The following is a 24502-nucleotide window of genomic DNA, read 5'->3' on the forward strand; positions in this document are numbered from 1 at the left end:
CAAAATCAATCATAATCAACCATAATCATATCCGAAATCTTATTCATAAATCAATTCAAATCATAATTCATATCATATCATAATCATATCCATAACATATTCACATTATCATAGATCATATTCTAATCATCAGTAATCCATTTACATAATTCAATTCACACAGTATCCATAATCATATTATAATGCATATCCATAATCAATTCACAATCTATTCACAATTATTATTCAAATCATATTCCATAATCATATCCATAATTCATATCCAAAACAATCACAAATCATATCCCATAATCATATTCACAATCATAATCCATAGATCATATCACCAATCAATCAAATCATATCCAATAATCATATTCAAAATAATACCATAATCAATTCATAATCATAATCCATAATTCATAGTCATAATCATATCATAATCATATTCAAATATATTCACAAATCATATCCATAATCATATTCACAAATTATATTCATAATCATATCCATAATCAGTACCATAATCATATCACAATCATATCCATTAATCTATTCAGTAATCAGAATCCATGAATCATATTCACAATCAATTCACCAATTTATATCATAAATCATATCCAAATCATCCATAATCAATATTCACAATCATATTCATAATCATAAGCCATAATCATATTTCATAGTCATATCCATAATCAATTCACAATCATAGTCCATAAATCAGTATTCATAATCATAATCCAAATCATATTCATAATCATATTCATAATCATATTTCATAATCATATTCACAATCATATTCCCATAATCAATTCACAATCATATTCATAATCATATTCATAATCATATTCATAATCATATCCAAGTCATATTCACCCCAATCATATTTCATTTAAACATATCCATAATTCATATTCACAATTATATTCATAATTCATATCCATAAGTCATATCCATAATCATATTCATAATCTATCCATAATCATATCCATAATCATATTCACAATTTATTCACCAATAATATCATAATCAATCCAAATCCATATCCATAATCATATTCACAATCATAATTCAAATCATATCCGATAAATCATATTTCAATAATTCATTATCCATAACATACACCCAATCATATCCATATAATTCATATCATTAATCATATCCATAACATATTCCATAATCATATCATAATAATTCATAATCATATCCATAATCATATTCACCAATCATATCATAATCATATTCATAATCATATCAATAATCATATTCATGAATATATGTCACAATCATATTCACAATCATATGCATAATCAGTATCCATTAATCATATCCCATAATCATATCACAATCATATCCATAATGCATATTGCATAATCATATCCATAATCATATTCATAATCATATTCATAATCATATCCATAATCATATCCATAATCATATTCATAATATATTCACAATCAATCCATAATTTCATAGTTCCACAATTTCATAAATTTTTTTTTTTCATAATCATATCCATAAATCCATATCCATAAATCTTATTCAAGAATTCATATTTCATAATCAATTCATAATCATTATATAATTCATATTCACAATCATTCCCATAATCATATTCACAATCTATCCATAATCATATTGCAAATCATATTCATAATCATATCCATAATTCAGTATTCATAATAAGATTCCATAATCATATCATAATCATTATCCATAACATATTCATAATCATATTCCATTAATCATATTCACATCATATCCATAATCAATCACAATCATATCCATAATCATATCCACAATCATATTCATAATTCATATCCATAATCATACATAATAATATCCATAATCATATTGCATAATCAGTATCCATAAATCATATTCATAATCATATTCATAATCATATTCATAATCATATTCACAATCATATCCATAATCATATTCACAATCATATTCATAATCATATTCATAATCATAATCCATAATCATATTCACAATCATATCCTAATCATATTCATAATCATATCCATAATCATATTCATAAATAATCATTATTCATAACATATCCATAATCATATTCATAATCATATCCATAAATATCAAATCAATCATATTCATAAATCATATCCATAATCATAATCATAATCATATTCAAATAATCATATCTCATAATCATATTCACAATCATATCCATAATCATATTCACAATCATATCCATAATCATATTTCATATCATATCATAATCATATTCACAATCAATCATTCCATAAATACCATCATATCATAATCATATCCATAATCATATTCACTAATCATATTCATAATCATATTCATAATCATATCCATAATCATATCCATAATCATATTCCACAATTCATATACATAATCATATCCATAATCATATTCACAATAAATCATTATTCATAATTCATATTCATAACCATATTCAATCAATCATATTCCATAATCATATTCACAATCATATCCATCACAATCATATTCATAATCATATCATAATCATATCCATAATCATATTCACATCATATCCATAATCATATTCCAATTATTATAATCATATCCATAATCATATCCACAATCTTATTCTATCATATTCATAATCATATTCATAATCATATTCATAATCATATTCAAATCATTCCATAATCATATCCAATAATCCATATCATATTCACAATCATATATTCATAATCATATTCATAATCATATCCATATCTATCATATATATCATACATATTCATAATCATATCCATAATCATATTCATAATCATAATCCATAAAATCATATTCACAATCATATCATAATCATATCCATAATCATATTCATAATCATATTCAATCAATCATATTCCATAATCATATTCACAATCATAATCATAATCATATCCATAATATATCAAATCATATTCACAATAATATCCATAATCATATTCACAATCATATTCATAATCATATTCATAATCATATCCATAATCATATTCACAATCATATCCAAAATCATATTCACAATCATATTCATAATCATATCCATAATCATATTCATAATATATTCATAATCATATCCATAATCATATTCACAATCATATTCATAATCATATTCATAATCATATTCATAATCATATTCATAATATATTCACAATCATATTCACAATCATATTCATAATCATATCCATAATCATATTCACAATTATATTCATAATCATATCCATAATCATATTCACAATCATATTCATAATCATATCCATAATCATATTCACAATCATAGCCATAATCATGTTCACAATCACATTCATAATCATATGCATAATCATATTCACAATCATATCCATAATCATATTCACAATCATATTCATAATCATATTCATAATCATATTCATAATCATATTCACAATCATATTCACAATTATATTCATAATCATATCCATAATCATATCCATAATCATATTCACAATCATATTCATAATCATATCCATAATCATATTCATAATCATATCCATAATCATATTCACAATCATATCCATAATCATATTCATAATCATATCCATTAATCATATCCATAATCATATTCATAATCATATCCATAATCATATTCATATATCCATAATATCATATTCATAATCATATTCACAATCATATTCATAATCATATCCATAATCATATTCACAATCATAGCCATAATCATGTTCACAATCACATTCATAATCATATCCATAATCATATTCACAATCATATCCATAATCATATTCACAATCATATTCATAATCATATTCATAATCATATTCATAATCATATTCACAATCATATTCACAATTATATTCATAATCATATCCATAATCATATCCATAATCATATTCACAATCATATTCATAATCATATCCATAATCATATTCATAATCATATCCATAATCATATTCACAATCATATCCATAATCATATTCATAATCATATCCATAATCATATCCATAATCATATTCATAATCATATCCATAATCATATTCATAATCATATCCATAATCATATTCATAATCATATTCATAATCATATTCATAATCATATTCATAATCATATCCATAATCATATTCATAATCATATCCATCATATCATATCTTCATAATCATATCCATAATCATATTCATAATCATATTCATAATCATATTCATAATCATATCCATAATCATATCCATAATCATATTCATAATATATTCATAATCATATCCATAATCATATTCACAATCATATCCATAATCATATTCATAATCATATCCATAATCATATTCATAATCATATCCATAATCATATCCATAATCTTATTCATAATCATATTCATAATCATATCCATAATCATATTCATAATCATATTCATAATCATATTCACAATCATATTCATAATCATATCCATAATCATATTCACAATCATATCCATAATCATATCCATAACCATATTCATAATCATATTCATAACCATAATCCGAAATCTTATCTCTTTCCTGATTGGTGCACCTAGAAAGCCAGGAACCAATCAGAATGCTGGGATGTCACGGAAAATTTCACGGGACGGACTTTTCGAAATTATAATATAGATTGCAAATTAAGTACAAATTAAAATTAGCGATTTCAATAGGGGCTGTCCATAAATTACGTAACGCAAAAATCGTCATTTTTTAGACCCCCCTCCCCCTCGTAACGGCATCGTAACGCTTCTCGACTACCCCCCTCCCCCTTCGTAACGTAACATAAATTTGATTTCACCGCAGGTGATTTACTTAGCACTCGCAATGCATTGTGCGGAATTTTGGGGCGGCACCGTTGAAGGGAAAGGGGGTATCGCTCATTCTGTTACCACAAAATAGAGCCAAAAATCCAGTTTATTTTTACTTATACAACCAGATCATTTCGGTTACTCCATTTTGAGATATTTAAGGTCAAAGTTTGACCGCAAACTTTTGCAAATGAATTGATCTGGTTGTACATATCTATGTAAAAATAAACTAGATTTTTTCGTATATTTCTTGGTAACAGAGCGAACGATGGACTCGTTACCCCCCCCCTTTCCTTGACCGGTTCCGCCCTAAAATTTCCCACTGTAATGCAACCTTTTCTCAATTTACACCTGGAAAACTAATGAAAAATGTATATTTACATGCGTACACTGAAATCTTTTGGATGACATGAATTCAATATGCTCGGCGTATCATATTTGGCGAATTTTAGTCCAGTTTATAAAATGTGTTACGTAACAAATTTTTTATACCCCCCACCCCCTTCGTAACAATTCGTAACGCACTTCCCATGACCCCCCCCTCCCCCCTCTTGCGTTACGTAATTTATGGACGGCCCCATAGCGCGGTTTGAAGTATGTACATAATAAATAAAAAGTGTAAAATTATAAACATATTTTGAGTTGGAAAACAAATAAATGGGTATATTTACTTGCTTGCGAAAAATAATTTTCTACTAGGCATCAAGTAAATTTACATAATATTTATTCTCATGAATTTCAATTTCATGAATGCTGCCAGATTGCTGCCACAAATTCAGAATTTGTGGCAGCTACATCGATAATAGTAATTCTGTTACTGATTGTAAAAATATAGAAAATCTGACAAATATTGGATCACTTGGAACTTATTCAAGAAATGATTCTAAAAATCTAAAAAAAATTAAACATGTAAATTAATACGTTTTCATATGCAAATTCTCAGATTATGACATCGTGAATGTGAATCATGTCTCAATTTCCCCACCTGAAAGAGCACGAAGACAAATCCCTGCCGGCTGATCAGACGCATTTTTTTGACAAATAAAAAATTAACTTTTTTCTCAACAATCCATTCACATCTTATCAAGCTGATAGCTAACTAATTACTCAATTATGGAGTCAGCATCCCCTCCTGGCATCATCATTCCAGCAAAGAAGCTGAAACTTTGGAAAGTTTTTAGCGACCTAGGCCCTGAAGGGGACAAGATTTTGAAAACGGCGAAATTGGCACATACATGCCCACGAAAGGGAAGGGTACGTCGTAACCGCGGACGACCAGACTTACTACTTCTTCCGTAATGATGGTGGTAGGGTGAAAATTGTCACAATTCCAAAATTGTGCCGCGTCCGAGTGAAAGGTGCACATTTTAATTTAAATTTAAAGACCTTGTGCATTGTGCATCATTTTCTCAAATATGAATTTTATGCCGTTTCTAGAATTTATAATTGGATTATCAACCCTAGCCTTAACGGAGGATGGGCAAATCTATTCGTGGTGCCGTAAGGTCACCGGTGTTCTTTCGTGTATTGCGAGCGCATTGAAGGGCCTCGATACCGGGAGACATCCAGAACCCTTCGATTTTCCCTCCCCTGTAGCTGTAACGGGCAGTCTGACCGGTGAGAAAGTAGTGCAAGTGGCGTCATCAGGAGGACGTCATGTTCTGGCAGTAACTTTGGGGGGCGATGTCCATCAGTGGGATTGGCCAAGGGAGCCAAGCTTGATTGCAGGCGAGAAATTTGGTGACCAGAAGGTTGTCTCCGTGGCGTGTAATAATTACCTGAACGTCGCCCTAACTGAGGATGGAGAGGTATGTTAATGCATTCGGTGTAAAATTATTCAATTTTAAATTGCACAATGCATGATCAAAAATGCTTAGGATTTTAAATGCTTTGAGTTTTTGACATCTGCATGGTGGTATAAATTTAACGACGACAAGAACAATTCTATTAGCAAACTATTTTAAACATGTTTCAACAGGTATTTGAATGGGAATGGGGAAGCGAGCCACAAAAATCGGCTCTAAGTACCTCCTCACGAATTAAGAAGGTAATTGACATGCATAATTTTTGGACATATATATTTAAACTCCGGTTCACGCTGGGTGATGTTATCGCCACACTAAAATAACATGGGAATCTCCTGCTCCTTGCCTGTGGCGCTGAACTCCCTAAGCGTGAAACGGAGTTTAACTCAACTGGTCATTTACTTGCGTATAGATAACGGCAAGCAAAAGTACCATTTTCGCACTGACTGTTGATGGATCGATGCAGCCGTTACCCGTTTCTGGGAACCCCACCACGGTTGTAGAAGAGTTGTCGTTTTCAGGCTACAAAAGCGTCAAAGAGGTCGCAACCTGTGTTACGGAGGATGTCAGCGTTGTCGAATTGAATGCTAACACCTGCTTAGGTCGTTACGTGGGAAATCGGGCCCCTTGGACAGTGCCATTTTTTACAAAATCTGCTTCCTTGGACGAGGCTTTTGCGCAAATTTCTCAGACCAGCTACCGAACTATGTGGGTCGCACGTGAACCTGAACCACGTAAATTGTGTGATGACATTTCCAACCTGTGGACCACGAAGGTTAGTGGATATTTTAGGGGGCTAAGGAAATATTTAGAAAATTTGTAATCTTTTTTCTTCATAGAAAAATGCGGATGTTACATTTTCCGTGGAAGGGAAACTCATCTCTGCGCACAAACTAATTTTGACAATGAGAAGTGAATATTTTGAAAAAATGTTTAGCGGTGAATGGGCCGAGACAGACGGATCGTGAGTATAATGTTTAAGAAAATACATATTTGTGATGGAAATGTTCAATTAATCAAGCAAATAGAATATGTAAAATGTATTTGTGGTGATTCTTTACAGGATTGTTGATATCAAGGATACGAATCACGACATATTCGAAGGGCTGATCTTCTACATTTACCATGACAAGATTCCATTCGCGAATTTTGACTATGAAAACCTCTTTGGTAAAGGAACCTTGCCGCATGATTTATGGAATCAAAGTATTTATTTAGTGGTCTATAATTAAAAGCATAATTTATTGATTATTTTTAGGCCTGATGAAATTAGCTGATTCCTATTGTGACTTAACAATTCGGCGAGAATGTGAGGAAATTCTGATGGGAAGTGTCAACAAGGAGAATGCTTTCTTCCTGCTTCGAAATGCTGCTTCAGTCAACGCTCTGGTTTGTAGTTTGAGTCAATTGTGATTTGAATAATTCATTCATTTTGAATAATTAATTATAATCTGTGGATTTAGGATTTGGAGGAGAAGGTCACAAAAGTTATTCTGGACAGTCAATTCTTCGGTGAAACTTTGTCTCCTGCCGAGTTGGTCGATTTGTTGGGGAGAGAAGCGTTCGACAAATTGGCGACGGCGGCATTTTACCGGAATTGAAGAGCTCAGCAACAATTTTGCTTGCTACTTTTACAATTTTAGAAATACTAAGACATGCAGCAATGGAAATGATGTGTACTTTGTACTCGAATGTCTAGGTTTAGTTTTTATTGACATTATTAATAATTGACTGTATGTTTTAGAAAATGTATGTATACATTTTGGGAATACTCGATCACTCTCATTTCATAGTCGAGTTAATAATTTAATATGATCTGATTTATACTTAACTAGATATTATTAAAATTTACAACTTGGGAATCATGTTCTTTTTACTTGAGCCTAGTGAGATTTCATGTCTTTCAATTATGCAACAGAATGCGTATGTAGGCAGGCATGAAGGGAAAATAATTGAGTTAAAATCAGCACAATAAATAACAAATTTAAGCAGGAAAAATGTATTTTCAAAAATTAAACTTCGTACTACTGACTCAGAATTACTTCACCAAAAATTTGATTCCCGCTTCGTATCCCTACCATACTAATAGCATGGGAAGGATAACAGCGCGGGATGGAAAAGAAAAACTGAGTTGATATTAATTCGAACTAGTAATTAAGAATGACTCGGAAATATATTATCAAAAAGTGTAAGTCCTGTCTCAACTTCCCCAGCTTGAGGCGCCTGGGACGAAGACAAACCTGCTGCACAATTTTTCATAAAAAATAAATTTTTTTGTCCTTTTCAGTCATTTATTTTACAACTTAAATTCACCAGTCAATAAATAACAATGGAGTCCCCAACCCCGTCGCATGGCATCATTCCAGCAAAGAAGTTGAAAATTTGGAATGTTTTTAGCGACATGGGCAACGGGGATGTATTAAAGGTTGCGAAGTTAGCACACGCCCACGGAACAGATGGGTACATCGTCACCATGAGGGACCAGACTTATCATTTTGACCGTCACGAATGTTGGGCAGGAATGTGCCTAATTTCGGAGTTGTGTGACATCCGAGTGAAAGGTGAGTGTCGTAAAAAATAAAATAGTACACGAAAAAAAGGCAATGGGTCAAGTTTCATAAATATCAGTAACGTAATTTTCGACGACAATATGATTTTACTGCGCTTGCAAGTTACAGTCGTAACTTATTTTGCAATACGAAAAATACTAAAAGAATGCGAAGAAATAGTGACTACCCTCAATATCTACTAAATGTAAGTTTTTCCTGTTTCCAGAATTTGTTATTGGAGCGATTGGCCTGGCCTTAACGGAGGACGGGCGACTCTACTCGTGGCGCATGGCCAACAGCACCGTTTCCCCCATTGCTGAAGCTGGCAGTTTGACCGGAGAGAAAGTAATTCAAGTGGCATCATCGTCATCAAAAGAGCGTCTCCTAGCATTAACTTTGGGTGGCCGTGTTCATCACTGGGTTTGGAAAACCGCACCATCTTTGATTCCAGGGGAGAAATTTGGTGACCAGAAGGTTATCCCCGTGGCGTGTAATAATTATATGAACGTCGCCTTAACTGAGGATGGAGAGGTACGTTCATGGACAATGCATCCTGGAGTTGTGCAGCTTAATTTGACATAGTATTCCAGGGTCAAATTAACTTGGCATTATTCTCAGCAGACGTCGGATATGAATGAATGATAAAACCTCAAAATATGAATGAAAAATGACCGTAAAAATCCCCAAAATATGACCATAAAATAGACTATTTTACAAATTTTTGGCTTAATTTTTTGGTATATTTTCTTGTAATGTTCAATTTTTATCAATTAAACAAGTTCTGGGGTGATTTAATTCATTCCGAATGAATTAAATCGCCTTAGGCGAAAGTGAACATAAATTTCTGAAAGTTTCTCACAATGAATAATTGTGAGAAAACTGAATTTTTTGCATTTTCTGTCGATTTGGTTGCCAAATCTTAGAATTTGACCAAAAATGATAAAATGAACGAAAAAAGCCCGAAATATGATCGGGAATATGAATATGTCCCAAAACCAGAAAATATGATAAATATGAGAAAATATGCTTTGACCTACGTGACCTACTAGTGACCATAAACATTCTCAGAAAGTTTGGCGACTGTAGGTCAATAAATGGAAAAAGTCATTTTTCATTCATATCCGACGTATGATTCTCAGCACTTAAATTTTGACACGTGTTATTCAATTAGAAAACTAATTTTTGACAGCTATATGAATGGAAATGGGGAAGCGAGCCACAAACATCAGCTCTAAGTACCTCCTCACCAATTAAAACGGTAATTAATTACGATGTGGACGATGTGGTATACAGAAGAGCTGTATTATTTAGCATGCACATTTATGTAGGTAGTTAACTCAAATTGTCCTTTATTTGTGTGCAGATTACATCAACCAAAAGTACCATTATCGCCTTGACTGTTGATGGGACGATTCACTCGGGGGCCTTGTCGGAAAATCGCTGGAAGGGGGATCCAGTATGGTCAACACTTTCAGATTACACAAACGTCCAGGATATCGCAACCTCTGTGACGGAGGACGTTAGCGTTGTCGAGTTCAAGGATGGCAACCGTTCTGGGTGTTACGTTTTTTAAAATCCGGTTCCTTGGTGTGCCCCATTTTTTACAAAATCTGCTTCGTTGGACGAGTGCTTTGCTGAAATTTGTCAGAAAAGCTACCGAACTGTGAGGGTCGCACATGAATCTGCACCAAACAAAGTGAGCGACGATATTTCCAACTTATGGAGCACCAAGGTTAGCTACATATAGTTTAATTTCATGAGAGTGAAAAGTATTTTAAAACGGGACGTTCTTATTTTACGAACTTCATAGAAAAACGCGGATGTTACATTTTCCGTGGAGGGAAAACTTATCTCTGCGCACAAACTAATTTTGACGATGAGAAGCGAATATTTCGAGAAAATGTTTAGCGGAGAGTGGGCCGAGGCGGAGGGGTCATCGTGAGTATAATTTAAAAAAATATACATATTCATGTTCAATTTCAGATACAGAAATCTTGAATTGTTCACGTATGGTGTGCAAAATTTATTTTGTGAATTTTTACAGCATTGTTGTCATCAAGGATACGACGTACGACGTGTTTGAAGGTCTTCTTAGCTACATTTATCGTGACAAGGTCCCCTTCTCGGAGCTCGACTACGAAAACATTTTTGGTAAGGGATATCTTGCCATACAATTGCTGGAATTAAAGTATTTATTAGTGAGCGTACTATAGTGGCATGCGATGACTTCGATACACCGCAATAGTTTCCGTACTGAGCAAATTGAGCATATTAACATAATTTGCGAAGTATTGCGAATCCCCTCACGATATAAATATCTTGGGCTTCGCAAATTTGATAAATGAGTTTCGATGCGAAATAAGACGTTTTGGTGATTACGCTAAGTTTAGCGTTAAAACATAACTTAATTGATTGTTTTTTTGTTATTTTTAGGGCTGCTGAAATTAGCGGATTCCTATTGCTACTTGACGATCCGGCAAGAATGTGACGAAATTTTAATGCAAAATATCACCAAGAAGAATGCTTTCTTTCTGCTTCGAAATGCTGCTGCAGCCAACGCGCTGGTTCGTGATTTAAGCGAATTGATAATTTTTTTTAAAATTATTCATTGTCAATAATTAATTTTTATAATGGTCCATGACCCATGTAGGATTTGGAGGGAGAAGCGACAAAATTTATTCTGGAGAATGGTCTCTTCATGGCGACCTTATCTTCTTCCGAGTTGGTCGATTTGTTGGGGAGAGAAACATTCGACAAATTGGCGATGGCGGCGATTTGTCGATAGTTTGGAGTTAAAGTCAAGATTTAACAACAATTTGTTTTATATATAAGTTCTAAAATTTTAGAAATAAAATGACTAATAAATGAAAATATAAAATATAAACGGAAAATGGTTTGTACGTACTCGAAGGTATAGTTTTTGGCATGAAGTGAAAATATATCAGACGTAATACCAAGGTTGAGCTTTAGGCAAAATGTATCTTTATTTTCAGAAATTTAAATTTAGCTTAGTAATTCGAATTAAAAAGAATTAAGAATAGTAACGTGACGTGCATAATAAATTCTCTGCAAGTCTAGACAATTGCCCTCTTGAATGAAATTCATGTCTCAGTTTCCCCAGCTTATGACCTTGACACCTAGCGCGAAAATAAACCCTAATTATTACCGGAATTATTTTGGGGAATAAAATTGCAAATTACCATTTTTTTCTCATTTCAACCATCCATCTCCCATCTTATCAATTACATGACAATGGAGGAGCATGTTATCATTCCAAAAAAGAAGTTGCACATTTGGAAAATTTTTAGCGACCCGGGACCGGAAGGAGATAAGATTTTAAAAACGGCGAAACTGGCACATGCCAAAAACGAAAAGGAAGGATTCGTCGTCACCATTGCGGACCAGACTTATTACTTCTTCCGAGATGATGGCGGTGGGGTGAAAATTACCCGGGTTCCGGAATTATGTGGCGTCCGAGTGAAAGGTGTTACATTTATTTTAATTGAAATTTTAAGAATTCATATAGACAAAATGATTTTATGAGTCTGTTTCTAGAATTTATTATGGGATCAATTAGCCTGGCTTTAACGGAGGATGGGCGACTCTACTCATGGCTCTGCCCAGATGCAGTTTCTCAGAAATCTTCCATTATTCACCCGGTAGCTGTATCGGGCAGTCTGACCGGAAAGAAAGTCGTGCAAGTGGCGTCATCAGATGGGTGTGTCCTGGCATTAACTTCGGATGGCGATGTTCACCACTGGCTTTGGCAACCCGAACCAACCTTGATTGCAGGAGAGAAATTTGATAACAAGAAGGTTATCTCCGTGGCGGGCAATGGTTATCTGAAGGTCGTCTTAACTGTGGATGGGGAGGTAAGCTTGTTCATGCATTTAGCTGTACAATGTCCAGGATGTGGCATAAGTGCTGGATGGGTTAAATTTGACGTGACGTACTAACTCCAATCAGTACTTGTTTTTAAACAGCTTTTCGAATGGAAATGGTTCGGAAGTTCGCCACAAAAATCGGCTCTAAGTACCTCCTCACCAGTTATGAAGGTAATTTTAACGAGATGTTTTAGTTAAATATAAAAATCCATATGCATTTTTATAATATTATTAAGCTTACTTATATGACTTACCTCAACTTATTTATGTGTAGATAGCGGCAAGCAAAAGTACCATTTTCGCATTGACTGTTGATGGCATGATGCACTCATGGACCTTTTCTGCAAGCTCATTCACGGCGAAGTGGGATCCAGTGTGGTTGCCGTCTTCAAACTACAAAAACGTCAAAAACATCGCAACCTGTGGGACGGAGGATGTTAGCGTCTGTTTTGGTTGTTATGTGGGAACGGCTCCCTTGAGTGCGCAATTCTTTACAAAGTCTGCTTCGTTAGACGAATCTTTCGCCCAAATATGTCAGACCAGCTATCGAACTATTTGGGTCGCCCGTGAACCTGAACGTGAACCACGAAAAGTGGGTGATGACATTGCCAACTTGTAGCTGACAAAGGTTAGTGAGTGACATTGTATGAGAGTGAAAAGTATTTTAAAACGTGACATTTTTACAGAAACATACAGATATCAAATTTTCCGTGGAAGGGAAATTCATCTACGCACACAAATTAATTTTGTCGATGAGGAGTGAATATTTTGAAAAAATGTTTAGCTGCGAGTGGACTGAGGCTGATGGGTCGTGAGTATTTTTCAAATTAAGACTGTTGTGGATGACGCGTTCGCGCGGAATCTCGCTCAACCCGTGTTAATGTCTTTAAATGTAATTTCTAAAATGGCATCAACTTCATGAGTGTTGAGATAAATGCAACTTTTGATAGCTTAATGTAAAGCTAATTTTTGGTACTACAAAACCTTGGTGTTTTGAAAAATTAGAAAATTCATTTTTGAAGAAATTTAGTGTGCAAAAATAGTAAATGAATTTTCGAATTTTTCAAAACACCAAGGTTTTGTAGCACCAAAAATTAGCTTTACATTAAGCTATCAAAAGTTGCATTTATCTCAACACTCATGAAGTTGATGCCATTTTAGAAATTACATTTAAACACATGGAGCACGGGTTGAGTGAGACTAAACACTCGATGAAAATGAAGTAGAGCCGCCTTAAATATATTTATCATGGAAATGTGCAGTTTCTAATAGTTTCTCAAATGGTGTGCAAATTTTTTTGTTGGTGAATTTTTGCAGGTTCGTTTACATCAAGGGTGTCAAGTACGAGGTATTTGAAGGTCTTTTGTTTTACATTTACCATGGCAGGGTCCCTTTCTCGAATTTCGACTACAAAAACCTAACTGGTAAATTTGTACTATTTTCTTGAATGCAAGCAGATATTTATTAGTTTAAACTTTAAAATTGGTGACTTGTTATTATTTTTAGGCCTCATGAAATTAGCTGATTCCTATTGCGAGGTGATCATTCGGCGAGAATGTGAGGAAATTCTGATGCAAAATATCAACAAGAAGAATGCCTTCTTTTTGCTTCGAAATGCTGCTTCAGCCAACGCCCTGGTTCGTGGTTTGCATGAATTTGTGATTTCATGTAAAATGAATATTGATTAATAAGTATTAAGTAATTTATTATCAATATAGGATTTGGAGGAGAAGGTCACAAAAGTTATTCTGGACAATCGAATCTTCGGTGAAACCTTGTCTTCTGCCGAGTTGGTCGATTTGTTGGGGAGAGAAGCGTTCGACAAATTAGCGATAGCGTCACTTTACCGAAATTAAAGGCCCCAGCAATATTTTTACTTTGTGCATGTATACATACCTCTAAAATTTTTGAAATACTATGACATGCATCGATAGAAAATAATCTGTACTCGAGAATTTAGGCTTTGTTTTTGTTGACATTAATAATATTAATTCAATGTTAACGTAATTATTAGTTTTCCATTTCAGTTTATCATAATATATAAGACGTATAACAAGTAATGCGCATGTACATAAATATTAGTGTATCTTCGATATTTGTACACATTATGAATTATACTAAACTTCAAATCGTCTGTATTTAGAAAAAAATCCGAAAATTGCATAAATAAGTTGTCTGTACTTCAACATTATTGCATCATTAATAAATAAACAATTTATTTTAATAAAGATACAAACAATTATAAAACCTTGCCATCATCCCAACCAAACATTTTGACCCAATCCCCACACCGCTCTGTCGACTGTAGAAGAATCCATGACCGCTGGATCCGGTATGACCGACTCCACGAATTGGGTCGATCTTCCCACCCCCGTCAAATTATTGATAGGTCGACCCACATTACTTCCACCAGGATTTGACCCCCCATCCGTCCCCTGCTTCTTCTTCTTCGTCACCTTCCACGTCTTGCTATGCTTCCTTAGACCACCCACCATAATTCCGTGGTGACCTCGGATATGCCAGGTCAACATCGTGCTGTCCGAATAGGCCGCGTCACAATGGGTGCAGGGGTACTTTGGTCCGTCACCGGTATGCAATTGGCGAACATGCCAGTCCAGCAATTCCTTCTTAGGGAACCCTTTTCCGCAAGGGACACATTTATGTTTCGTTTCCCCCTCGTAATCCACATTGTGAATGTGGATCAGGTGACGATCGAGGTGGCCCTTTGATCGGTACTGGTTCCCGCAGGTGGGGCAAGGGTAACGCGGTCCTTCGCCGGTGTGGGTTTTCATGTGCCCCGCGAGAGTAGACTTTGTGCGGAAGGCGGAATCGCAAACCTGGGGATGAAATTAATTAACTAATTAATTCTGATAAAGCTTATTGAAATTACAATTAATTAATCCCAAGGGTTAAGTAATTGACTAATCCTTACGTCACATTTGAACAGCCTTTCAGTCGGAACTGGTCTCAAATGAACGGCTTTGTGGCTTTTTAACGCCTTTAAGGTCGCGTAGCTGCCCCCACTAGAAGAAAAAAACACGATTTTCTAATTTCGCAATTAATTTCGCAAATTTAAATTTATTTAAATTATTAATTTATGTACCACTCGTCACAAATGAAAGCCTCGTCTCCATGCACCTCGACGCGATGGGCTTGCATTTTTAAAACGGTTTTGAACTCTTTGTTACAGGAGGCGCAAGGTACCAGACTTTTGTCCTCGTGACCCCTCAAATGTGCATTGAGCTTTCCTGCGGAGAAGAAACGCTTGGGACAAATGTGACATTGGTGCAAAGGCGTGGTTTCGTGGAGGGCGTGAATGTGCTTCAGTTTGGAATGGTAGTCGATAAAGGTTTCCTCGCAGTGGGTGCATTTGTACTTCTTCTCTCCGGTGTGGAATCGGTTATGCCTGGAAATTAAATGCATCCAAAATTGATTAGTATAATTTATCGACATACTTACTCAAAAAATTTCGCAAAGATTGAAAATTGTGCAGAACTTGCGAAATTTGGAACATTTCACAAAACTTTGGCTGTAAAATTATTTCGCAACATTGGGGATATTTATTAAAAGTTTGCATGTTTCGTATCACCACATGAATTTTAGAAATACTAGTCTTGGAGATGAGAAAGCTCGCAAATGAATTTACAATTAAAATTTTTGTGCTAACGATGCGAACTTGTAATAAATATCCCAATTATTTAGTAACATGTTACAATTATTTCTAAACGAGTTGTAGCTTGACCTACAAAATGGTTTTTAATTTCGTAAACTATTGGCAAATTAAGTTTTTTCATGAATAGAACCTGGTCGTGAGTACGCCCATTAAATTTTTTCACATAACTTCCTTACCGGGTTAACGAGGTCCTTGCACGACACTTGAAATCGCACTGGTCACACCTATACACCGTTTCCACATGAACATGAGTTTGCCAATGTTTATCCAAAATCTCCCGAGTAGTGACCCGATAATCGCACACGTCACAAACAAAGGGTCGTGTCTTCTCGACTTTATGCAGGTCCACATGTCGTTTCCAATTTTCCTCCAGAGTGAACTTCTTATCGCACTGGGAACACGTGTGGTTCTTCTCGTTAGTTTCGTGTTTCATGTAAATGTGCGCGGCGAGGCCGTTTTCACGGCGGAAGGGGGTTTTCCTCTTGCAGTGGGGGCAGTGAAAGGGGCGCGTCGTGCTGTGAGTTTCCTTCACATGCTTGTCCCGCAGCCCGGACATGCAAAACGTGCTTGGACAGAGGGGACAGGTGACCATTTGTTGCGCCAAGTGGGCTATGAGGTCATCTTCCGAAGAGAAAGGACGGGCGCACATGGAACATTCGTAGGACCGCGTGGACCGCGGGGGGACCGGATTCTTGCTGGGGGATTCAGTAGGTGGCTCGTACGGCTCGTCGGATTCATCTAAATAGTCGGAACCATCGGAATAATCGGAATCTTCGGGATCATCTTCGTTATCGGAATCATCGGAATCATAAAATTTTCGTTTCATGGATTGTTTTTTGGGCGGTGGTGCGACTTCTTCTTCTTCTGATTCGTCGTCGGCGAATATTTCCTTCAAGCTTTTGGACATTGTGGGTTTAACGGGACGCGTGGAACGACGACGGGAGGGTTGAGATTCTTCGTTCACGGGAACTTCCGGTATAGACTTTTTGGTTTTTGATGGGCTGTAAAGAAGTACAATGAAAAAGTATGTAAGAAAAATCCTGGAAATTTATGAAATGTATGTATAAAGAATAATAAAGATCAATGTACCGAATTGGGGGTGGTCGAGGTTGCTTCTTCTTTTTGGGGCCTCGCACGCTGACGGGAACACTGAGATCTGGAAGGATACAAAAGGAATAATCTGGGTCAGAGTGGACTTCTTCCTTGTGGGGGCGATCGTCATCCCCAGAGGGAGATGGAAAATTGTCCAAGAAGAGACCGGCAGAATCATCCTCGTGTACTTGTTCTTCTTTCACACGAATGTCTCCCAATTCAGAGGGGATGTTGGCTGGATTTTCGTCTAAAAACATAAAAATTCAATTAAAGTATTAAATATTAACTAAACCTAAAATGGGATTTTTTTGCAATTTTTTCGCCAAGCTTCGGTAAACCTACCCATTAAATATTTTCGAATCGCTCTAATCTTCACTAATTCGTCCCCATTTTCGTCTTTTGAATTAGATTTCCAAACAGTGAGTTTAATCGTGTCGACTTTTTGGCGAAGGCGAGCCTCCAAATTGGTAATCTGGTCGCGAATTTCCTCCGCCTCTCGTGTCGCGAATGAACAACTTCGACAAAGGGAACAGGTCTCGGTATCATCTTTATATTTGTTAATTTTCTTCCGATTGGTGTCCCAGAATGGGTGGAACAATTCGTAAAGGGTGACAATTTTAATCGTCGTTGAGTTGTCGTCATTATTAAAATTTGGGGATGAATCCTTCACGATAACGTTTAGACACAGGAGACAAATTCGATTGGTCATGGTGACACTGGGGTGAAATTTTAGTTATGTAAGTTTAATTAAAGACAAGTTTTAGAAAAATGATTGTAAATTAAATTGTTTTTACCATGAACTGTTTTGTTGCTTTCAAAGTATTCGTTTAATTTGCGGTTATCCGTCTGCCCACGCGACCCATTCCTGTAGATACATAAAAATATATAAAAAAATTAAAAAATATTGTTGCTTCAATCAAAATTCAATATTCACATTCAACAAAAATTGTAAATTACAATTTGTAATCCGCCACAATTTCAAACTTGTTATTCTTAAAAAACGCGTTTCTTACCCCGCAAACTGTCTTATCTTCATATAGGTAACTGATTAATAGCTTTGCCATTACACATTTAAAAAAACCACAGGCTATTTAATACAGGTAAAATTTAGAAATGTTTAATGTTTCCGATCGAAGTGTGCAGTGTGCAGTGTGTAAACACAATATGAACTGATGGCAAATTACACTTTTCCCACTTTTGGTGGTGCCGTATTTCTCTTTGTTTTAGAATGTTTGCATGCAAAAATATGTGCTGGTCGGATTTGACAAAAAATATTTACATATCAATCAACAGTTTAAAACATAAGTACTTAAATTGTACAATTTAGGTCTAATGGTATACCTGAATTCATGTAATGTAAAGATTTGATAAAGTTTTGGTTAATACTTTTACCTTTTACATATGTATTTATATGCTTTAAATTTCTTACATTTGCGACGTTAATATATGCATGTACATGAATATAAACATGTTTGTAACCTTGCAAATAATTAATTTTATATCAGTATCAAATTTCAATTCAAATACGTAACAAGTTAATTATATTTACATGTTTAATAGATTTGTGTAATTAGGATAAAATTACTCTTCATGAATGTATTTGTGTAATTTTGGACTTGTGGATTCTTCACTTATTTATTCCTTGTGCTACACAAAAACTAGTTGGTTAATTACAAATAAATTAAGTCGCCAGCATGAAAACTAACTTTATTCATTCTAATGAACAATAATTATGTTCTTCGTAAACATTTGACGAAGATGCATTCAAGGAAATTTGCTCATCTTGAGAAATGTTTGTTGCAGCTTGTTTATTTTTTCCGCATGGCCACCGTCTCCTTGTGTCGTCTTCTGGATGCACCCCCCAATCATTTCCGGCCATCCAAGCGTCGTATTTTTCAGGTTGAAATCGTTCAACGAAAGATTCCTTATCGATGGTAACCTCGTCATCGTAACAAGCACAATGCGACGCCCTCTTCCCATACTCTATCCACCGAGTGGTTGCAAAATTATTAGATTCTGAACAATTATAACCATGATTAAATCCGAAATGATAACCAAATGGGAAAGTTACGATGAACTCGCCACTCTCCTGCGTTATCTGGAACAAATGAAAAATTAGTTATGCAAATTTTTGCATTATTTCGAACTTGATAAATGTGTACATAAAAATGTAGGACAATGATAACCTTAGACTACCTTATCACACGGAATAGCGTTATCCCTCACAATTTCAGGCGAAATTATAATGTCTTTGTGTCGCAAAAGTGATGCACATTTTTGCGACTTATCTGGGAATAAAGTTTGAGCTAATTGTTCAAATGCGTGTCCATATTCTGGAGGGATGGCATACCTATTTACATAATAAATATTAATTTCATTTTTCTTAAGAGCATGCAATTAATGCAAAAATATTTAGCAATTACCACGTCCTTGGCTTGCCAAAATGCAAATAATCAATCGAATACAAGTCCATATCTTCAATATGCCAGCCAAATGTAGTCTTCCAAGACCCAAAGTAAAGAAATGATGTGCTGCCTGGACCTTGATATTCGGCGTTATCTTCGCCCATACCAGAATCCACGAGTTTATTCACGTTCCAAAGTTTGCAGGTGGTATCCATTAACGATCCCTCCACACCGGCGCCATAAATTGGATTAGTGTACAACAATGTCTTCCAGTATTTGCGTTCCAGCTCGGCAAAGTTCACGTGCGATGGAGTGAAATGCCTAGATTTTTAATATTTCCGATTTAAAAAAGTTTTTTTGTTCAAATACATACTCTTAGGGCCCGTTCATATATTACGTCATCAAAAAAATCGGATTTTCAGACCCCCCTACCCCCTTTAACATGGGCAAGATAGGCACGATATCATTAGTGGTCAGACCCCCTCTCCCCCTCCCTTGTTGACGTAATATATGAACGGGCCTTAGACATCTGGTATAGTCACACAGATATTGATTTTTTGGTATTAAAGTTGCTACCGCTAAAATTATACCGGTCCGTAAAAATTTGCTACCGATATGATAAACCTTTAATACCGAGCTATTACTACACTACATTACTTCTCAATACCACTTTGGTCAGTTATATACAGAGTCCGGGTATGTATGTATTTTAAACTTTTTCAATAATAACCCGATCGGGTTGAAACTTTGGGATATTGTTCCTGGTCAGGCATAGGTCACACGGTCAAAAAAATGTTTTCAGATATTTTACATATTTCCAGGTTTTGGTACAACAAACCTTTCCACAAACTACAATCCACAATTCCACAAACTACAAACCTTTCCACAAACCACAAAAAAATCTTGTCCACTTTCCACACCACAGTCCACTTTGTGGATCCACACTGTGGTTTGAAAAGCTACATATTCTAATTATGTAGCTTTACATACATAATTAAACACGTGTTTCACAATTTTTCATAATGCTCAATTGCAACGAAGTTTTAATGGTATACGTGAACGACAATTTGCATTTTTACCGCGAAATTTGAAGATACAAATTCCCGCTTACGGATTATAATATCGTTTTCAGTGTGCATTATGGAAAATCATGAAACGTGTTTAATTATTTATCTAAGGCTATATCATTCACAAGAATGCCACAAAACCTAACCATAACTACAAACTACAGACCGGTCCACATTGTGGACCAGTCTGTGGTTTTGTGGATTGTAGTTGTGGACTCCACAACTACAATCCACAAGTCCACAAACCACAAAGCTTTCCACAAACTACAATCCACAATTCCACAAACCACAAAAAAATCGTGTCCACTTTCCACACCACAGTCCACTTTGTGGATCCACACTGTGGTTTGGACAGCTATGGCCCTTTAGTTGCGACCCTGAGCTATTCCGCGGTCCAATTGAGGGTCAGGTGGATACTAGTAGTGGCTGTGAACAAAATAAGCCCAACCACACCCACATGCATTGTGGGTGTGGCTCAAAAAAAATGTCAGTATTGATCAAAACGTCGATAAATTAAAAAAAAAATTTGTGCGAAACCATTTAAATTTGATCAAAACGTTTCTTCCGTCCATAATACATTATAAAACTCGGTTTTCTACAAGAAAAATTTAACTTTTTTGACAAATTTATCGACGTTTTGTTCAATTTTTAAAATTTTTTTGTGAGCCACATCCACAACGCATGTGGGTGTGGTTGGGCTTATTTTGTTCACAACCACTACTAGTATCCATCTGACCCACAATTGGACCGCGGAAAAGGTCTGGGTCGCAAATAAAGAACACCAAAGTACCTTGCGCGTCACGTTAGGGCACTCGAAAATATGACTAATTGCAAGTCCAGTCAAGGGGCTTGGTACAAAGTACCCTTAGTTTTTGACCTAGGAGGTCCATACCATCGGCAATAGACGCAGAATATATGGTTTCTGTAAGGTTTTGAAGTGGGATAGATACCATTTCATAAACACCGAAAATACGTCGAAAAAACGAAAAAAAGGTCGAAATTTTCAGGTCAAGGGCATTATAAATTTTGACCTAGGGGATTCATACTTAGCGTCACCGAGGACGACCCCAAATGAGAGGTCCATGCCAAGTTTGGCGCCTTTATCGGCTTTGGGGGCCGAGAAAAAGCTGAACCAAGCAAAATTACCTCTAGGGGCGAGTGGGTGGGGCAATTTGACAAAAAAATATTTTTCTGATTTTTTTTGGCGAAATGCGAACCCATTTCGGGTACTTATTTTTAAATCAAAAAATAGTCGTACAGGCAATGTATACCTTTAGTGAGAGTCCGTCAATTCATAAAAGATTCAGATCATCGTAGAAATAATACCAAAGCATGTTGAAATGTTTCTAGTTTGTCACTTTGAAATGTAAAAGCATTTTTTGGCATTTCTGCAGTCAAATAAGCAAAATTTGGGGCAATTTAAAGCGAATTAAAAATATGTTTTATATACATATATTAGCGATTTGGTTGAACATTTTACATAAATATTTCGGGGTTTTTAAGAACATGTTTAACCGGACTCTGGTTATATATGAATACTGCTTGGTATTATTTTAATACCGGATTTTTAAGAGTGTAAAATTTACATATGCCAAAAGTTATTATCAAAGTGGAGCATATTAATTACATAACTCACTTTGTTTCCGTATAGTCATGAAATTCTCGAACCGTCATTTGTTCTTTTGGGAGGTTAATTAGCCGATAAGATCCTTGTGTTCCAACGGCGATTTGTAAAAGTGGGGAAGGAATCGTCATGTCGTTAATGTCTTGATAACCTGCCATTCTGGGAACGTATCCTAAGGGTGGGATAACTTTTGCAATCCCGGCCTTATGTGCGTCGCATGATTCCATATATTTTACGTAGTTGGAAAATTCGCTAAATTGTTTCTCCGTTGGTCGAAACGTCTGTATTTTAGGACAAGCACTGGTCGCAGTATGGTTCGCCATGATGGAAAATGAGAAGTTTATTTTTTTCAAGGAGGGGGTTAAAGTTTATGAATTAATTAAATGTAATCGTATCTTTACTGCTTTTCTATTTTTATTCCCAACATATTTTAAGGTATCATTTATAATTTAAACTCCCGGGTAGCTCTTCATTCTCTGTTTGATACGAAACATTGATACATTAAAATTTCAGATGTTGTCCAGGATGCATTTATTTTGTCATGAACAATTTCAATTAGATAACTACTTAGAATATCTACTTAACTCTTTAGATAATCGGTTACATCAACACAGCGGCATAGTATTTTCATACAAAAGGATGTCATGTACAGAAATTTCGAATGAAATTGAAGTCATGTAAAAGATGACAAATTTGGATTTAGGACAAACCCACTGAGCACAAACACTCGAAAGAAGGATTGGATATGCTCACTTCCACTTCGTAGGATAAGGTATTGACCAGGGTATTTCTCACGATGTTCGGTGATAGTCAAAGGTTATGGTGAAAAAAATAATCGGGTCGTTTATTGTCCCCTCAACTTCCACCGCCACTGTAGATACTCCATGCAAAGCTAATTTTGAGGGGCTTTAGCGGCGGAAAAAATATCCGAGGAAGATTTGTAAGTCAAGGTCGTACCCCCAATATCAATACCAAAGGAAGGAATGATCTCCCTACTTCGAAGATTCGTCACGAAGTTTGATGAAGGTAGTGGATTAAAACAACACAAAATCGGTTTTAGTTCATAGATCATCTATTGTGGAAACTAAATACAATGACCATGACGTCATGATGACTGAACCGCATTTCCCATAACTATTAGCTATATAATAAATTCTTAATTATATTTTCTATCTCGAAAACTACTCGGGACTACAAGTTTTTTATGTTGCCATCTATATTATAAGCGAGAATGTCTGTTGGCAACGGAAGTGAAAGTAAATTTGTCTGTGACGGAAGTTTGTCCGTGACGGAAGTGAAAGCAAGGAAAGTTAAGTTTCGAATGGCGCGAAAATTCAAAATAAATTAAATTCAGAACAATAAATGTCATAACGTATGGTACTCTTTGTTGGAGTGGTGGTTATCTTGGGGTGGGTGGTCATCTGGGGGTGGCGGTTATTGGGGTAGTTCTCTGGCGGTGGTGGTTATCTGGGGGTGGAGGATATCTGAAGGTGGGTGCTTATCTAGGGATGGTGGTTATCTTAGGGTGGGTGGTTATCTGGGGGGGGTGATTATCTAGGGATGGTGGTTATCTGAGGGTGGGTGGTTATCAGAGGGTGGGTGGTTATCTGTGGTAGGTTATCTGATGGTGTTAGGGCCAAGGTG

General features: G+C 35.4%; 7 protein-coding genes across 7 annotated transcripts; 5 read left to right on the forward strand and 2 right to left on the reverse strand.

Annotated features, from left to right (window-relative positions):
* Positions 1-5761: 5761 nt before the first annotated feature.
* Positions 5762-8426, forward strand: LOC110861102 (RCC1 and BTB domain-containing protein 1). Its single transcript, XM_035860849.1, has 8 exons — positions 5762-6117; positions 6197-6567; positions 6738-6806; positions 6977-7339; positions 7404-7528; positions 7628-7734; positions 7823-7953; positions 8028-8426. The coding sequence occupies exons 4-8, from the start codon at positions 7025-7027 to the stop codon at positions 8163-8165; spliced, it is 816 nt and encodes a 271-aa protein (XP_035716742.1). The 5' UTR covers positions 5762-6117; positions 6197-6567; positions 6738-6806; positions 6977-7024; the 3' UTR covers positions 8166-8426.
* Positions 8427-8771: 345 nt separating this feature from the next.
* On the forward strand, positions 8772-10845 carry LOC110861114. The gene is made up of 4 exons (XM_035860848.1): positions 8772-9125; positions 9340-9644; positions 10303-10371; positions 10477-10845. The coding sequence occupies exons 1-4, from the start codon at positions 8894-8896 to the stop codon at positions 10684-10686; spliced, it is 816 nt and encodes a 271-aa protein (XP_035716741.1). The 5' UTR covers positions 8772-8893; the 3' UTR covers positions 10687-10845.
* LOC118432922 (kelch-like protein 30) lies at positions 10687-12008 on the forward strand. The gene is made up of 5 exons (XM_035860850.1): positions 10687-10845; positions 10924-11051; positions 11158-11264; positions 11547-11677; positions 11764-12008. The coding sequence occupies exons 2-5, from the start codon at positions 10990-10992 to the stop codon at positions 11896-11898; spliced, it is 435 nt and encodes a 144-aa protein (XP_035716743.1). The 5' UTR covers positions 10687-10845; positions 10924-10989; the 3' UTR covers positions 11899-12008.
* A 120-nt stretch (positions 12009-12128) lies between these two features.
* LOC110860979 (RCC1 and BTB domain-containing protein 1) lies at positions 12129-14882 on the forward strand. Its single transcript, XM_035860851.1, has 7 exons — positions 12129-12985; positions 13097-13168; positions 13272-13625; positions 13684-13808; positions 14315-14421; positions 14504-14634; positions 14716-14882. Exons 4-7 carry the CDS (start codon positions 13750-13752, stop codon positions 14851-14853), a joined length of 435 nt encoding a protein of 144 aa, XP_035716744.1. The 5' UTR covers positions 12129-12985; positions 13097-13168; positions 13272-13625; positions 13684-13749; the 3' UTR covers positions 14854-14882.
* On the forward strand, positions 12366-13616 carry LOC118432879. Its single transcript, XM_035860870.1, has 4 exons — positions 12366-12597; positions 12669-12985; positions 13097-13168; positions 13272-13616. The coding sequence occupies exons 1-4, from the start codon at positions 12366-12368 to the stop codon at positions 13614-13616; spliced, it is 966 nt and encodes a 321-aa protein (XP_035716763.1).
* Positions 14883-15188: 306 nt separating the features above from the next.
* LOC110861050 (zinc finger protein 568) lies at positions 15189-18922 on the reverse strand. The gene is made up of 8 exons (XM_022110161.2): positions 18776-18922; positions 18557-18627; positions 18105-18478; positions 17760-18009; positions 16847-17671; positions 16101-16403; positions 15930-16020; positions 15189-15834 (listed from the first exon to the last, which is right to left on the reverse strand). Exons 3-8 carry the CDS (start codon positions 18469-18471, stop codon positions 15253-15255), a joined length of 2418 nt encoding a protein of 805 aa, XP_021965853.1. The 5' UTR covers positions 18472-18478; positions 18557-18627; positions 18776-18922; the 3' UTR covers positions 15189-15252.
* Positions 18923-19357: 435 nt separating this feature from the next.
* On the reverse strand, positions 19358-23181 carry LOC110860980 (probable lysine-specific demethylase 4B). Its single transcript, XM_022110097.2, has 4 exons — positions 22871-23181; positions 20186-20488; positions 19959-20112; positions 19358-19860 (listed from the first exon to the last, which is right to left on the reverse strand). Exons 1-4 carry the CDS (start codon positions 23179-23181, stop codon positions 19474-19476), a joined length of 1155 nt encoding a protein of 384 aa, XP_021965789.1. The 3' UTR covers positions 19358-19473.
* Between the last annotated feature and the right edge of the window lie 1321 nt (positions 23182-24502).

This window comes from Folsomia candida, unplaced genomic scaffold, assembly GCF_002217175.1.
Source record: "Folsomia candida strain VU population unplaced genomic scaffold, ASM221717v1 Fcan01_Sc037, whole genome shotgun sequence".
NCBI lineage: Eukaryota > Metazoa > Arthropoda > Collembola > Entomobryomorpha > Isotomidae > Folsomia > Folsomia candida.